This window comes from Protopterus annectens, chromosome 3.part0 (genome assembly GCF_019279795.1).
Source record: "Protopterus annectens isolate FY-2018-M chromosome 3.part0, PAN1.0, whole genome shotgun sequence".
NCBI classification, from domain to species: Eukaryota; Metazoa; Chordata; order Ceratodontiformes; family Protopteridae; genus Protopterus; species Protopterus annectens.
In genome coordinates this window covers 171,877,861-171,894,922 of record NC_056731.1, presented here as the reverse complement: position 1 = coordinate 171,894,922, position 17,062 = coordinate 171,877,861, and the positions used below count along the sequence as shown (strand labels likewise).

General features: G+C 37.0%; 1 protein-coding gene across 1 annotated transcript in view; it reads right to left on the bottom strand.

Moving 5' to 3' along the window:
* The window catches only part of KIF15 (kinesin family member 15), a 2,415,358-nt gene that overhangs the window by 704,859 nt on the left and 1,693,437 nt on the right, over positions 1-17,062 (bottom strand). Inside the window, exon 30 of the mRNA XM_044065522.1 lies at positions 2,504-2,608. Within this exon, the coding sequence (XP_043921457.1) occupies positions 2,504-2,608 (105 nt within the window). The remainder of the gene's footprint in view (positions 1-2,503; positions 2,609-17,062) is intronic.

Here is a 17,062-nt window from a genome sequence, read left to right as displayed (position 1 = left end):
AACTAATAAAGCCAAAGTATGGTAGCCAGAATGGATTAATTCCAAGCCAAAAAAAAAATCATCAAAAAGAATTGTCTGTTGGCTCTCTATTTTTCAGATCTAGAAAAAGGGAGTGCAGATTTGGACAGGCAATGAGTTTTCTTATTTTTCTTCTTCTTGACTTGAATGTACTATGTTAATTTATCACACAATTTAGAAGATTATTTATAGAATAATTATGATCCATTTTGCATGCCATTTTTGACAAACATCAAGCCAATCTAAATATAAACATTCACAAAATGTCAAAATTGATTTATTAAAAAAAACAACTGCCCATTAAAACGGTATAAAAGTCTAGACAACAACTAGAATCAGGTGAGATGCCACAAAGTGGTCATATCTCTTTGTGCCCCATCAGACTACAGTGGTAACCAAATAAAGAATGCAGCCCAGCCAGTTATTCTAGTAAGGACACAGATTCTGACTGCATGGGAATTGAGCTGTAACAGATTTTCATTTCAGAAGGCCAAACTGAAGTCACCTGACAAGAAGATGGATGCGTAGGTCTTCTAGTTAAGGAAGAAGCAGAGTCAGTCACGAAACATTAGCAATGCTGCCGTGCTGTTAAAAAGCAAAGAGGCAATATAAAAGCAGGCTTGCTCTTTATGCTTTAATTTGACATAAAATGTAAGGTATAAATTGGGATTAGGTTTTTTAACTCCCAAGACTAATAAAGAATAAAACTAAAATGAGTATAAAGTTAGTTAACAGCTTTTACTATGAGAAATTTAACCTGATCCCTATTTCAGTTCTTTGATTGCAATACTTTGAAAACTGCCCATTATGTATAATGTAACAGAAGAGCAGAAAGTAAGTTCTTTGTACACCCTGCAAACTTGAATATACCAACTTCACTGACACCCAGTAATGGGGAAGAGAGAAAACTCATCAAAACACCACACAGAGGCCTTAAGCAATTATTTCTTCAGCTCTGTTCTAACCCAAACAAGAACCTGATTTCTGAGATCTTGAGCCTCAGAGACACACAGGAAAAACAAGTTATCACCATCTAATTCCAAGGTATATAAAAGGACATGTCATCTTTGGAGTGGGACAAGTCTCTGTGATGTTTATTCAACTGCTTTAACGATGGGATGACCTTCCAGCATGATGCTATATAAATCGCTTATCTAAAATCAATTATTTACATTACTTTTCAAGACAATGTGGAGCAAGGAAAGACATGATTCTGTTCTAGACAATGTGGAGCAAGTAAAGACATGATTCTGTTCTATATTTCAGCAAGTGGGTAAGACCAGCTACTACCTTGGTTTCAGTTAAGGTTCCTTTTATAGTTAAACTGATTTTCTCAAATGTTCTTTTGACATTGTTTCTTGCTTTCTGAAAAGGTAGGCTGTAACCATTAAAATTACAAGTACAGTATTATGAAAATTTTCACTTACTGTGTTTTCTAAGAAAGGGATATGATCACTAATGGCAAATCGCTGACAGGACAGTAAAACACTGGAAAGCATTTGTTTTAAATCATATTAACTTCGTAAAATATAGACTATGGCCCCAAATATGAATTTTAAATACAATTTGTTAACTAAAACAAGTACAGTATCAGAAATGTCTTGCATAAAATCAGTGACATAGAAAATTATGATACATTCTTCGATCACAACAAAGTTGCGTGAGTGAAACAAACTCTAGGAGATGCCCCTTAAGAAGTAAATACTGATATCCATGTCAGTAATACATAACCGAATTATAAAATAAGACAATCAATTGTAATTCTTTGTAGTAAATGTAGCTTTAAGTACTACAACATGCTACTGTCTGCAGGAGGGAAAAAGTGCATGAACACAAAGTGTTTTATACCTCTGAACACCTAAAGCACTTAGCTCTGTAATGTGGTGACCAGAAGCGGAGTGTTCCCCCCTCCAATAAATTAATGATTTTAAAAGCTATTCTGACACAATGAGATAGTTGTTTTGCTTTTAAAGTTGTTTAACTTTGTGCCACTGGCTGATATTAAGTTCTACTACAACTCAAGATCTTAACAGAACTGACAGGTGCTTAAAGTTGTCTTATTTCTGAATTTGGGACATATCTTTTCCCTTCCATGTACCACAAAAAAAAAAATAGATAAATGACATCATCTTTGTTTTTCAAATGGCTGTTTTTCATTCTTGCTCCAGCAACAACTAAAAATCAATCTGCATAGTTAAAGAAAATGTATGAATTTAAGTACTAAATATTTATGAATCCAACTACTAAAATACTTGATTCCAATCCTACTAGTCACAGTTACAGTCCTCATTACTACTGTGTCTTTGTGACTCACCTGAAAAGAAGCTAACACAGTTATTAAATAACCCCTTCTCCATAATCCAGTTCTACTACTTAACATCGCTTTTGCCAATTTTAATCACATTAATTAACCAAAGAAAAACATAGAAATGCATTCACATAGGACAAAAGTACTGCTTCAATTATTAAAATAAAAGATACATACACTGATATCTTCTTTTTCTCTTGTAAGCAAAGTCAGGCTCTCAGTTTGATGGGAAATAAATGCCTTTAGCTTCTGAATCTGGTTCATCAGGTCAGTAAGAGCTTCCTGTTAAAAATACAATTCATTTTAAGTTAACACATCCTTAAACAACTCTCAAAACTAGAAATACCACAAACTTAAGATTTGTATAAGACTGAAGACCAGAGGTAAATATCTTCAGAACTTCTAAAAGTAATGGATTTATGAAGGGACCTCAAAGTTCTGAAGATACATATTGTATACAGCATTACAGCAGTAGGTCTGTTTAGAATTCCTCACACTGTCACAAGAGACCCACTAATGTTTTTCAGTAATACTAAGTGACTGCATCTTTTCATCTGTGATGTAAAAGTCGCATCAAAACTAACAAGCATGAGGAGTGATCTCCATTCTACCTTCTCCTTGGTTCAGAAGATGAATTCACTGTTAATGAAAAGAGCGGATAAAACAGGCATAAGAGATAAATATTAACAAACAAAGCTTAATTTCCCTACAGTGCAGGTCTTCGGTTACAGACTTTGCTGCAACAACCTCTCTCTTCTGGAGAAGACTGGTTAATGAGAGAGCTGGATGATCTCCTCCTGAAGATACAACACATACGCTGCTAATTCAGCTGATTTACAAGGGGGCCTTTCTGGTGAGTGAACAGCTGCATTTATCTTCTCTTCTTTTACAGTTTCTCTCAGAAGCTCTTCCTCTCAGGTATGCATAACCCTGCGCTGGCTACATGCTGTGACATCATGAACTGTATTAGGAGAATGCATCTTGCACATCAATTTGCCCCAATGATTTAGCAAGCACACTTCTTGTAAATCAAATAAAAAGATGGTTTGACAGCTACACTCAAAGTGTGTGTGTGTGTGTGTGTGTGTGTGTATATATATATATATATATATATATATATATATATATATATATATATATATACACACACAAATATATGTATATATATATCTATATATATACACACACGCGCGCATACACACACACGTGCATACATACGCACACACATGAATATACACACATACACACAGAACATGCATACACATAAATACTTGCCTGACTTACAGGGAGCTTTGTAAGCAGCCGCTGGATGGAGGCACTGTCACAAATACAACAGCAAGTCAGCAGGTTATTTGTGGCTCAACAAGGAGGATTCTTCCATAAAACAACTGAAGAAAAAATCATCTGGTACATGGAACAATGAGGACTTTCCTTGGTTTTGTTTAAAACTGTGTTGAATTCCAAGCAGGTTAAAAAAAAGAGCTAGAGGAAACCAGAAGACAGCCAATAGGAAAAGACTTAGAAGTCAAGTCCAAAAATGCTGAGATGCCAAATGAAGTTGGTCTTCTGCAGCAGCAATGCATAATGAAGGTGTGAACTACTGAGAAAGTGATTGGAGCATAAATGTCTGGAATAGAAAACATTTTTATTTCTCCAAATGAAGCTCCTATTCATTTCATAAACATGTGAAGTCACACTTCTTGCAGCCACTGTGCTAACAAATGCAGGGTGCACTCTGCCTTTTCCTTTCTCTCTGATTGTGAAACTGTGGAGCTTAATGTATGTAAGGGGTTGCTGGGAGGGGGTTCTCTACTGTGGCGATGATGCTTAAGGCACTTCTACTGTTGAACGATTGTGACAGCCACACAATGCTTTGGAATCTATCATTTACAGTAATTTAGCTGGTTAATAGCAAGAGAGAGAACAATTTGCAATCAAACTGGAAAGAGCTTGCTTGGTTACTGTCAACCATTTTTCCATGCAGCAAGGGGAAGAGAAAAGCTGTTCCATCAATCTAAATTTAAGCAACTGCTTCAAGTTGGCCCTCAGCCAGAAGTTTGTGTCAGGCAGTAGAGAGTTCTCCCTGACCTGGTTTCTGCATCTACAAAGAAAACAAGGTAAAAATTGGACTGGATTAATGACAAGTCTAACACAGATTCTTTGATTAAATGCAGGTAAGCCATGAAATAAATATTGTTATGAATAATATATAATTCCTAAGAATAGGGGCAAAAGAAGCTAAGATACTTGATGGCTGTCACCATGAATAAGCTTCCAATATACTGACTTCAAATCTGTCAAATCAGTGGATTAACAAAGGATTTTCAAGCTTATCGATCACAAAGTTCAAGTCCCAAGGACAAGACAGCGTCTTCAAAGAAAGGAAGGCAGAAATGCAGAACCCCTTTAAAGAACTGCTTGACCAATGATGCCAGGCCACAGTCCAGTCTTACATGGTCATGAAAGGAAAATTCACCATGACCATGGAAAAATGTAGATCAAAATCATAAAGGTGTACAAGTAAATATGGAGTACCTGCATGCTGGTTTAGTCCCAAGATGCAGAATACCTCTCCACAGTAAAACAGAACCCCATTCTATTTTGCAGAGCATGTGTTGTGGAGAAGGCTCGCTGGCAGCTTCAATTAGCTCTGATACAGTGGCTAGAAGGGTTAGTGGGATTACATGGTCTACAGCAGTAAAGGAGTCAAATGACAACCAGCTGTGAGGTAGGCCATCTTGGATTGTCCTAATAAGGCATTCAGCTATGGACAGATACCTGACAACCTGAAATGATACATTTCGTAGTTACTAAGAAACATCCTGAAAGTTTTGTTAATCTTCCATGAATTTTGCTAATGCAGAGGAATCAGAGGGAATGTTAGGAAAGTGTGGGGAAATCTCTGTCAAAGAATGAAGAACAAATTCATGACTGCCTCTTCATTGTCTCCAGACAACAGCTCTAGTGGCAAGCAAGCTAAGGGGTACCATGTTGCCATAAGGACTAAACACAATACCTGAATCCTTAGTTCTGTAGCAGGACTAGAGCATTTGAGGGAATACAGCAGCAAGTTCACTTCATCTGCCAAGTGATGCAAGGTTTGATTCCCTCAGCTTCCATTGCCTGTGCGACTTTGAGAAAGTCACTTAACCAGATACTGCTCCTGGGCTGAGTTTGGAAAAGGTCCATGGAGATCAGTGCTCAACCCCTAAAAACAAATATAAATAAGTAAGTAGCTGAAAGAATTAAGCTTCTCTTCGTAAAACAATGCCAGACTTGCATCACTACTCATTTTTAGGTATCCAAACGACAAATTGTTTGTCACAGTGAATAAGGAAAATATGCAGAATCCGCTTTCCTCCAGATATTTCAAACCCAGGAGAAAGAAATGCAGCTCCATCTACTTGATATAGATTTTCCTAGCTTCTAATAGGGAGGAATTTTATTTTGACCTGTGAAGAAGCCAAAATAGTCTCTCTTGTTTCAGGTACAGGTGCAGGAAATCAAGACTCACCTTCAGACTTGCTGCGGAACTGCCTAGCAGAATTGGTCTGACACTAAAAGATCTACAAGTGTGTGTGATTCAGTATGCATTCATTTAGACCACGTCTGCTACATTATCATCATGTTCAGTAATGTGAAAAGAATTGCGAATATATGGAGGCCTTCAGATGGAGGAGGGCCTGAGCCTGAAGTTCTCATTGTATCTCTGCTCAGTATAAGGCTAAAACCTCCTAATCTGTCTTAATGGGCAGGAATCAACAATAGGAGGTGGGAACAACACCCATGCCTATGAAAACAATCTTCTGAGAGAGAACCCAAAAGGCTGTTTCATAGTTTATGGCTACTCAGGGACTGCAGCCATGGCATGGTCCACTGCGAGGACATCACAAGCAAATTCCGTAAGGACATCCCTTGTAACAGGTCAGCGAGGTGAAGGAACACCCATGACAGCAAGACCTCCACCACCATCTTGTTAGACTACATTGTCCACAGGAGGGAGGGAGGGGGAGAGAGAAAAAAAAATCAAATGGCAGCACTTTATATAAAACTTTGTGTCCATTTAGAGTGGATCACAGGAACCTCTGTGTGGCTGTAGACACTGCCGTGCCAAAATATAACTAATTCCAGGTATACTATTCCAAGTATAACATGGGAACAAATTCTGTAGTTAAACATAGGTTAAACAGTTTGTATAAAGGTTCAGCGATGGCACGTTCAGCACTCTTCATTAAACATCTAAGTATACTGGAGGATTCCACTAAAGAAGATTTTTTTGGTAATTTAAAGCACCTTCAGAACATGCTCCTTATGGTATTATACATGATTCTGGGATATATGGAGCATAGATAGATGCTGAAGTGTTAAGATTCGTACAGAACCTTTTAGCTAGTATATTGGCAATGTCTACTGAGTTGGAGTGGGTAGTATTGTTTAGAATATGTTCTGGGCATAGTAACCAAGATTCCTAACATTATTTAAAAAAAAAAAAAAAAAAAAAAAAGATTTGTAATTATCCATATCTTCAGTAGTCAACTTAAATTCATTGGTTGCTTTAACAATCCTAATTTTTTTCAATTCCTTACTAATATTTTTAATGCCATCATTGTCAAGCAAAGTTTTAGATCAGTTGTAGAACTAGAGAAAAATTGTTTCCCTCTTGTAAAAATTTATGTTGGTGAACTATCACAGTCAATTGTTTTGGAAATTTCTATTAAGTTTTACCCTGTTTGGGACTGCCAACTATATGCATTTATCAAAGTGCATGTAGCTTACTGCTATGCTGATATCAGACCTTGTACTGACACAGGAGAATTTTGAGAGCTCGTCTTAGAATTGTATGAGGTTTCCCACTTGAAATCCTTAAATTCAGAGATATTTCTTTAAACATGCACTCCAAGCTGCTACACCTTGAATTAAGTGGTCTTTAACTACATTTTCCAAATAACAGTGAATGCCGTTGGTGAGATTTAGAGTTTTAAATACTTTTAAGTTAACTATGGGATGATGTATGTATGTGGCACACCATTCCACAATGTTCTACCTTATTAAAGGGCTTATGGAAGTGTAAAAATGGGAAAAGGATTGCGGATGGATGGATAGAAGTCAGACGATATCTCAAATATCTCTTTCTCACTTACTTACCATCTTGACACACCTACAAACATCATCTAGTGGCACAGTGGATAAACAGGATAACCATATCTGTGGAAGTAAAAAATATTTTGCTTTCAAGAGACTGTGTGTTTAAACAAAACTTTCCTGTGGAAAAAACCTCAAACGGCAGCCACTAAAAATTCTCTATCTATAAAGTAATTAAGCACAATGAGTAATCAAACGGAAAACAATCAGCTGCTACTAGGGCATCTCCTCAATCACTAGTTTGAATGGGCACTCCTTTTCCTCCCTTGGACATGCTTTGACCCATGCTTAGGGCCAGTGAGGAGAATGAGGCTCCTGGTGCAGTGTCATATTGCTGCTTCATATATGGAGAGATCTACTGTATGGTCTAGCAATGCAGTGCATACATTACAAAAAGTTTTTATATAGGGTGTTGCTTTCTATTATTTTTACTGGGTTATTCTCACATTTGCGATGCTGACCAACTATTGAAATTTGATGATGTGAAATTTGCTGGTTTCCATGTTTGCTCTTTTCATCTCGATGAATAGATGTTTGTGGAATTAAGCCTTCAGTGATTTAATACAGACCTGAATAAGAGCAGTTTGTGGTATAAGTGATGAAACAAGGACAGGCTATTTAAAGAAACTTGTTCGGTCTTATCAAAAGATATGGATGGTTGTACAGCAAGTGAAACTATTAGTGCACCTTTAAAAGAATTAAATGAGAAAACAGTTTGCAAGATAAAATCAGAGTCAAATAAAAATTTGCATATGGAAAAAATAAGAGCATCTTGCAAAAATAATAGTTGCAAAAGACCTGTGTCACAATGTACTGCAACCATAATGGAGACAAGTTGGTTGCATCTGTGGTCTGTAGGAATAAAGCCCTGACAACATCCTAGCTCACCGGAGTTCAATCAGTGGAAAGCTTGAAGGCATAATGACAGAGAATAAATGTGCAAACCTGGGTTAGGGAAAGACATGCTGGGCAGATCTAGTTCTGGAGCCTTCATGGAGGTTGAGGCTCAAACATGGATCACTGAACTAGAATAGGTAGAAGAAGCTGAGGAGGTGCATCTTCTGTTACTGGGTATGTACCCCCCCCCCCCAGCAGGACCACATGGACTACCAAAGCTCACATGCAACAATAGTGTTACCACATGAGTGGAGATTAGCTTAGAAGAAAATCCCTCACGGGCTGCAGTATAATGGTGACCTGCTTATCTTGTCCCACTCTGCAGTGTCAGAATTCTAGAAAGGCCATGGAATTGTGGACTCTATGCAGAGTCTCACCCCACAGGGAGACCCTCTTAGGGCAGGTCACACTGGGAAGCCTACTAAGGTGTACAGGCTATACAGAGCAAACATGGGGTGCCTGAAGTCAGGAGTTGAGAGATGAAAAAATAAGTAAATAATGAAGACGAAAGTGTGCAAGTGAAGCTCAAGCCTTATGTGCCTGATGTGGCTACAAGCATAATGAGAAGAACTGTCTGCTTATAATAAACTCTTGCATAATCTGCTAAAAAAATATATATATGCTAGAAAAAGTTTGCAAAGACGTGCAAATGAAAAAAAAGTTATTTACTCACCATAACGTTCCATGTTTGTAGTCCATCTCGCCCTTCATTCTTACATATGGGTTCAGAGCCGATCATCGGCACTGACTTGGCCTATTACAATGCTCAAAGTCTTCTAGTTTGCTCGTGGCTAGGTAGGTATCCCATAGTGCACCAGTACAATCCCCAGATCTTGGTTGGTGTGGTCTAACTAAGGACTGTCACAAATTTGATGGGGTCGATTGCCTTTTATTTTTCATCAACAGGATTTATTTCATTTGTCTGCAATATTTGAAAGGGATAATTCATCTACCTTGTGAATCGGTGTTTTCTAATATTCGAGCATCCAGTATGGTCGTTGGGTCCCTTATAAGCAAAATCTCGCTTAATTAGCATTTTGCTTTGGAATACTTCTGTTGTTTCACTTACAGAGGGTGATTTATCGACTACATTTTTCGGGTCAGTGTATTTTTTTTCTTCTTTACGGAAGCTTTGGGCCTAATTTTGCTCATGGCTATATATTTTTCTTTTTGGTTTTAGTGACACTTTTTTTCTTGGCCGATATTTGGAGGGGCTTTTGAAACCACAACAAGGGCTGCTCTCAGATTTGGCATGGTTTGGTGCATTAATCAGTGTTTGTGAGATCGGGGATTATTTGGGCATATGTTCTGACATTGACTGCACTGATCTGGGCTCACGGGCCACACCTGAATAGTATGTGGTCGATGAGGACTGCACAAGTGAAGGATTATGTGCAAACGGGGGAAATAAATACTCAATTGAAGACTGGTTTCTGACTCATCAAGGCAGACTTTATGAACTAAAAGAACTCATTTTGGTGCAGGTTTGCAGATACACTGATTACATATCTTTGGTCCGAGACTATAATTACTTTGGCAGAGTTTCAAAAATGGTTTACACATTTATGTATACCTTTATTTCATTTTGCTACATTTGCACTATTCAGACAGATGTGATGCCTTTGTCACTAAGGAAATAACGAGCATTTAGCCGTCATTGGGGTGGAGAGAATCAGGGTCTGTTTTCACACAGTTTTACATTAATTAGTCGGCCTATTGCCAGAGAAATCATATTTTGGTCGGATGGTCAAATAGATGTCGAACGGAACATTTTGAACCATTTTTGTTCCTTTTGTAGCTGGGTTGGTACTAGTCATTTTTTATGGGCCTACGAACTGATTTCTGTATGTAGTGGCTCACATTCATTACAGGCATTTTTCTGTTGCTTATACAGGGATTCAGTGTATGATTTTCCTGGTTTACCTTTTTGATTTTTATGTTAAGAATGAGCGTAAATGGTTGTGACTGGGTGCTAGTTACTATTAGGTGGGTCTACACATTCTAACATAGACTGTATAGTTGGGGGAAATTGCAAATTGTGTTTTTCTAATTATTCTTGACCGACTCAGGATAAGGAGAAGTAAATTTGGGAAACCATCACTGAATTATCACATTTTTTTACATAGCATCTATTTATCCAGCTTATGAGCTTGGACGTTGCTATTTAGGGGATTGTGGGCTTTCTACATCATATTGGAATTTATCATGCTTGGGGCCAGACCTTCGCACTCTTCATCACAAGTGGATAACAGGATGACACTTGGTTAATGGGTTGTTCATTTATCTTTAGGGCAACGACTCTGTGTGGTGACAGGGTATTATGAATATTGCTTATTACATATTTGATAACAGAGAACTTTGCATCATATGTAGTTAGAAGGTTCCTTGAGGGAAAACTTCTACATTATTATTGGGGGACAGATTAGTCAACAGTCATTACATCGTTTTGCCTAAGAACATGTGAATGGTCATCCCTCCCAGTGGTTGGCACTTATAAGTACATTCAACGGGTGGATCTCATAATATAATATTTTTTTTTTTTTGGATTTTGGATTGCTGATTTGCTAATTCTGTGTGGATTTTTCATGTGCCGTCTTGGGTAAATCAGGGTAATAGTTTTTTCACCCGTTTTTTTGATCCTATTAGCCAACATCTACATTCCTTTGTGACTCAAATGGGTTTAATATAACATTTTTTGTATCAGATAATTAGGTTTAAGTATAGGGGGATTATTTCCCAGCACCCTTGACAGTCTGCTCAAGAGAGGTCATATAGCATCTATTTTGGTATTATTACATCACAGTTGATTAACAGAGTTTTAGGGTGATTGAAGCAAATTAGCAACTTATGGTCGTGGATCTCAACAAGCTGCTTCAGGGCCTTTGTGCAGATAAGGATGATATTCATGTATTTGGAATTAAACCTATGGATGAGGGCTCAAAGGAGAACAGCCAGATTGATCCAGTTGACGGTTGTAATTTGCTATTCACACAGCTTGGCAAGAAGGTCAAAACTTTACATACTAACATTTGGCACTTAAAGCTTTTCAAAGCATATCAAAATCAAAATATTACCCCGAGGGGTTTAAAGACTAAATTACAGCCATTAGTTAGCAAGCCTGATGACATATTATTAAGGGATTGGAACATGGCACAGCAATAAGCGTCCATGTCCTTAGTTAACATTTTAGCATCTTATTATGAAAGAACAATTGAGGTCAATATTTGTGATGTTCAAAAAATATGTGAGGAATTGAAAAAACATGAAGAACAAACAAATTTCAAGGACAGTCTTAGCAAACTCTCAAAGGAACTGACTACCTTTGAAAATCAATTGAAAGATAAAAAGTTACATAAGTTTTCCAGAGACATGGAGGATTATGAGTGGGGTAGGCCATTTGAGTCACAGAGAAGAGTTAGGTTTGCGGATGGAACAAAAAATACCACTCAGATACGCAAAAAAAAGACCGAGATCCATATTGAAAAAAGGTAGACCACATACTACAACCTCGGGAGAGGAATCCTCCACTACTGACACCGAATCCACACACATTAGTGATTCCCCTGATTCCAAGGGGGGCAGGGGTTCAGAATACCCTTTAGGGATAGGAGGCAGAAGGGGGGGGGGCGCAAACACAGGAGTAAAAACCATAGAGGATCTTTTCCGATCAACAGTGAAATAAATGTTGGATGCTCAAATGTGCATAATATTTTAAAATATGTTTTATCATCTGAAGAGGAATCATTGCTGAATAAAGGTCTTGGTTTTATCCAGGTTTTTTTGTGGATGAAAGCATTTTTGTCTCTGACATATTATCTTTTTGCAGGAAGGTTAATCTGAAATTGTTTTTCGGCCAACAAGACTATTCTCAGAGATCTACTGATTTTAGATTCTACAAATCTAATTTCAGACCACCCATGGACAAATATGTTGCCATTTTCCAACAGGCAGTCATCAAAGATTTGCATTATCATTTAGGTTCCTCACATACTATAAGACTTAATTAACAATGGCGGAACAAAAGCTCTTACTGATCTGAGGACCAACACTGACATCTCCATCCTACCAGCAGATAAGGGTGGGGCGGTGGTGGTCATGGACTCCAGTTATTACTGGGCTGAGGGAAGTAGACAATTGTCTAATCCTCAGCATTATATGAACGTGCCCACTGACCCCACCCTAAATTTCAAAAAAGAGATTGATAATTTTTTGCAGGAAGCTGTCAATCAGGGAATTATCAGTGACAAAACTACACAACAATTAATGGTCAAAGATCCAGGCAAACAATATCTTTACCTATTGCCTAAAATTCATAAATCTTTCAGTATGCCACCAGGCAGGCCTACTGTTTCGGGCATAGGCTCCCTTACGGAGCCATTGTCAGCATCTTTGACAGAATATTTGCAACCGCTATTGCCACATGTCAGAGCTAGATTAAAGGACACAACCGAATTTTTACAAATTGTATCAGAGTCTGAATTGGAACCTCATTGGTTGATGTGCACCCTGATGTTAAATCACTTTATACCAGCGTTCCACACTGGGCGGGATTAACAGCATTAGAGTTTTGGCTAAATAAGACCAACATTTATAGCCCACATTTTAATACATTGCTTATTTGCATGGCTGAGCATGTCCTTACCAAAAACGTCTTCTATTTTCAATAAGAGTGTTACTGGCAAATACAAGGCACAGCAATGGGGGCATCTTTTGCCCCAATATATGCGGATTTACATATGGGATATGTGGAGGAGCACATTATATACAATGAATTACATAATCTGTATTTGCCAGAGATAGACATATGGAGACTTTATTGGACTGTTGGCTTGTATGGAAAGGAGGCAGTGATTATTTGGAGGAATTCATTGAATATCTCAATGGAAACAAATGGGGGGCTTAATTTACAGTGAGTTATCATAAAAATGAGATTCACTTTTTGGATGTTAATTTACAGCGTCAACCAGATAACACATTACGAACCACAGTTTATCGCAAATATTCACAATAACCAAGAAAAAAGCAGAAACCAGAACCAAATTCACCAATAATTAACCAAGGTATCTGGAAATACGAAGCTGGAATGTAAAATTTGTTGTTTGATCGTTTATTTAACTCAAACGCCAGCCACAGAATGTCACAACCATAAACGCCTTAAACCATATGAATGCGTTTTCGTCATACAAATTCGACTTCATCAGATGACCAGAGCCATGTTAGTTTCCCATATTTATACAATTGTCAATTAGTTAAAACCAATAAACATATTTCTCCAAGTTCAAAACAACCAATTGTATTGGTGCGAATCTCATCATTTAAATATTTCATTGTTAATTCATTTAAAATGAAACTCCACCTTCCATTTGGTCGCAAAACCTTTTGTTTACATAAAAAACAGTTTAAAAACCACAAATGCAAAAATCATTCACATTACACATTAGAAAGTTTTTTGTGGTGTGTATATACATACATAGTAAAATAACCAGAATTAAATTAAATAATTCTATTGCTAAACATAATTAAATCTTTATAAATCTTTATAAACCAGTGCAACAAGTCCAGTTTTCAGACAATAGATTTTGTCATCATGGTGTAAAATTACTATAAAATACAGTCACAATTTAGCTGTCCTTAGCTTTAATAAAGGCAGGATTGAAAGATATTCATTCAATCCTGGGGGGGTTCCCTGCCTCCAGGGTCAATTGCCACCACAATTCCCTGAATTTGTATCCTTACCTGTTGCCATTTCATATAAATGTTCGTATATCCTTCTTTTCAATTTTCTTTCAGTTTTTCCTACATGAAGCCCGACAAAGGTGGAGGGGTTGTAATAATGGACAACATTCAATATGAAAGCAAAATGAACAGCATTCTATGGGACGATGGAAAGTACTCTAGTGTTTCAAAAAATGAAGTAAATATAGCATATCATAAGATTGATGCGAGTTTATGGGATATGGTACAAGAAGAGCTTATAGATTAAAACACTTATAGATATTTAAAAGTGGATAAACCAAGAATTCCTTCCATATTCGGTATTCCAAAAACTCACAAAAGTGAAATTAATCCCCCCTTAGACCCATACTGTCTGCTGAAGGATCCAAAACGCATCCTTTAGCTAAGTATGTGGACACAAAATTAAAAAGAATATAGGTAGGAAAAGAGTTTATTTTGAAGGATTCTTGGGATTTGTTGAAAGTTATTTCCAATTACTTATATCAGGATGATTTGCTGTTTATAACTATAGACATAGTGGACTTATTTTCCTCCATACCCTGGAAAGAAGGTATGGAAATGCTTGAGGAAATAGTCTACCAAGATCAGGGATTATTACAAAAAGAAAAACTAGTTAACATATGGTTAATGGAAATAGTTCTAAAGAACAATTTTTTGTATTTCAATGGTGAATGCTTTCAGCAAACTCAAGGAGTAGCTATGGGGGCAGCTTGTGGCCCAACCTTCGCCAATTTGGTTTTAGCTAAATTGGAGGAGAGATATGTTTTCAACACGGAATTCAGAAACCACTGGAAGTTATATTGCAGGTTTCTGGATGACACTGTTTTTTGGAGGGGAGGAAGAAAGAAATTTGAAGAGTTTATGGTGTACTTAAACCAAACCACTAAATTTTTAAGATTCACACACAAGATTTCTGATACAAATTTGCAGTACTTGGATGTAGAAATTTACAAGGTAAACAAAAGTTTGAAACTAGAGTATTTAGAAAAGAAACTTATTGTAATTCTTTTCTGCACTATGATAGCGCTCATCCCCTACATTGTAAGAAAAACATTGTGAAGGGGCAGTTTATGAGGGGGAGACGTATGACCAGTGCAGATAAAGATTTTTTACTAGAATGTGATTTATTGGAAACGATGTTCCTCGAAAGGGGATACCCTTCAAAATTTATTAAAGATATGAGGGACGAAGTGGAAAAAGGCAGAACTAACAAGTTCCAACCAATTTTAAACAATGGTGGACGGGATAAGGTAGGAATGACCAACAATGAGAACATTGGTTCTAATTATGAACAGGTTTTAGTTTTAGAATACAATGCAATAAACAATAACATTAAAAAGAAGTTTTTAAAAGAATGGGAAAGGTTTGTGACCATTACAGATTTGGACAAAATATCTAAGATTCCTCAGAAGGTGACCTATAAAAATTCTCAGAACATTAAGACTATTTTGGAGAATAAACAACAGATAAATAGTAAAAAGAAAGTGGGCACCTATAAATGTGGTCACTGTAATCAATGTAATCACCTTATGAACACTGATAGGTTCTACTTGGAAAGTAGAAGTAGGTGGCTTGTAAGTAGTGCTTTTTACAACTGTGAATTTAAGGGCTTAGTATACCTGGCCTCCTGTATGGTTTGTAAATCCTTCTATGTAGGAAAAACTGAAAGAAAATTGAAAAGAAGGATATACGAACATTTATATGAGATGGCAACAGGTAAGGATACAAATGCTTTATTTAAACACTCAAAAACATGCCCAGATTCAAAATTTACTTTTTTAGTGTTAGAGCAGGTTAAATTTGATGGTGGTGGGGGGGGCGGGGGGGGGGGCCTTGGGAAGAAAAAACTGAATTCAGGGAATTGTGGTGGCAATTGATCCTGGAGGCAGGGAACCCCCCAGGATTGAATGAATATCTTTCAATCTTGCCTTTATTAAAGCTAAGGACAGCTAAATTGTGACTGTATTTTATAGTAATTTACACCATGATGACAAAATCTATTGTCTGAAAACTGGACTTGTTGCACTGGTTTATAAAGGTTTATAAAGATTTAATTATGTTTAGCAATAGAATTATTTAATTTAATTCTGGTTATTTTACTATGTATGTATATATACACACACCACAAAAAACTTTCTAATGTGTAATGTGAATGATTTTTGCATTTGTGGTTTTTAAACTTTTTTTTATGTAAACAAAAGGTTTTGCAACCAAATGGAAGGTGGAGTTTCATTTTAAATGAATTAACAATGAAATATTTAAATGATGAGATTCGCACCAATACAAATGGTTGTTTTGAACTTGGAGAAATATGTTTATTGGTTTTAACTAATTGACAATTGTATAAATATGGGAAACTAACATGGCTCTGGTCATCTGATGAAGTCGAATTTGTATGACGAAAACGCATTCATATGGTTTAAGGCGTTTATGGTTGTGACATTCTGTGGCTGGCGATTGAGTTAAATAAACGATCAAACAACAAATTTTACATTCCAGCTTCGTTTTTCCAGATACCTTGGTGGATTATTGGCAAATATTCACAATACAACAGCCTGCCACATATGCCTCCAGTCTCCATCCTAAACACACCATTAACAACATTCCTAAATCTCAGTTTTTGCGCTTGAAGAGAATTTGCTCTTCACAGCAGGATCTGACACAATCCCATCAGGATTTAGCCAACAGATTTTTAGCTAGGGGATATGGCACACAGAATGTCAATTCGGCCATGCAATGGGCTAATAATCAATCCAGGGATACCCTACTAGAATACAAACATCAACCCAGGAAGGATAACAATGACACCATGAGAATGGTCACTACATTTGGTAGAAACACAGCATACCTTACTGATTTTGACAAACACTGGAATATTTTGCAGACTAATGAACAATTGAATGACCTTTTGTGAGACAAATGCCCATTTTCCTTCAGGCGGGGCAAAACCTTAGGGTCCCA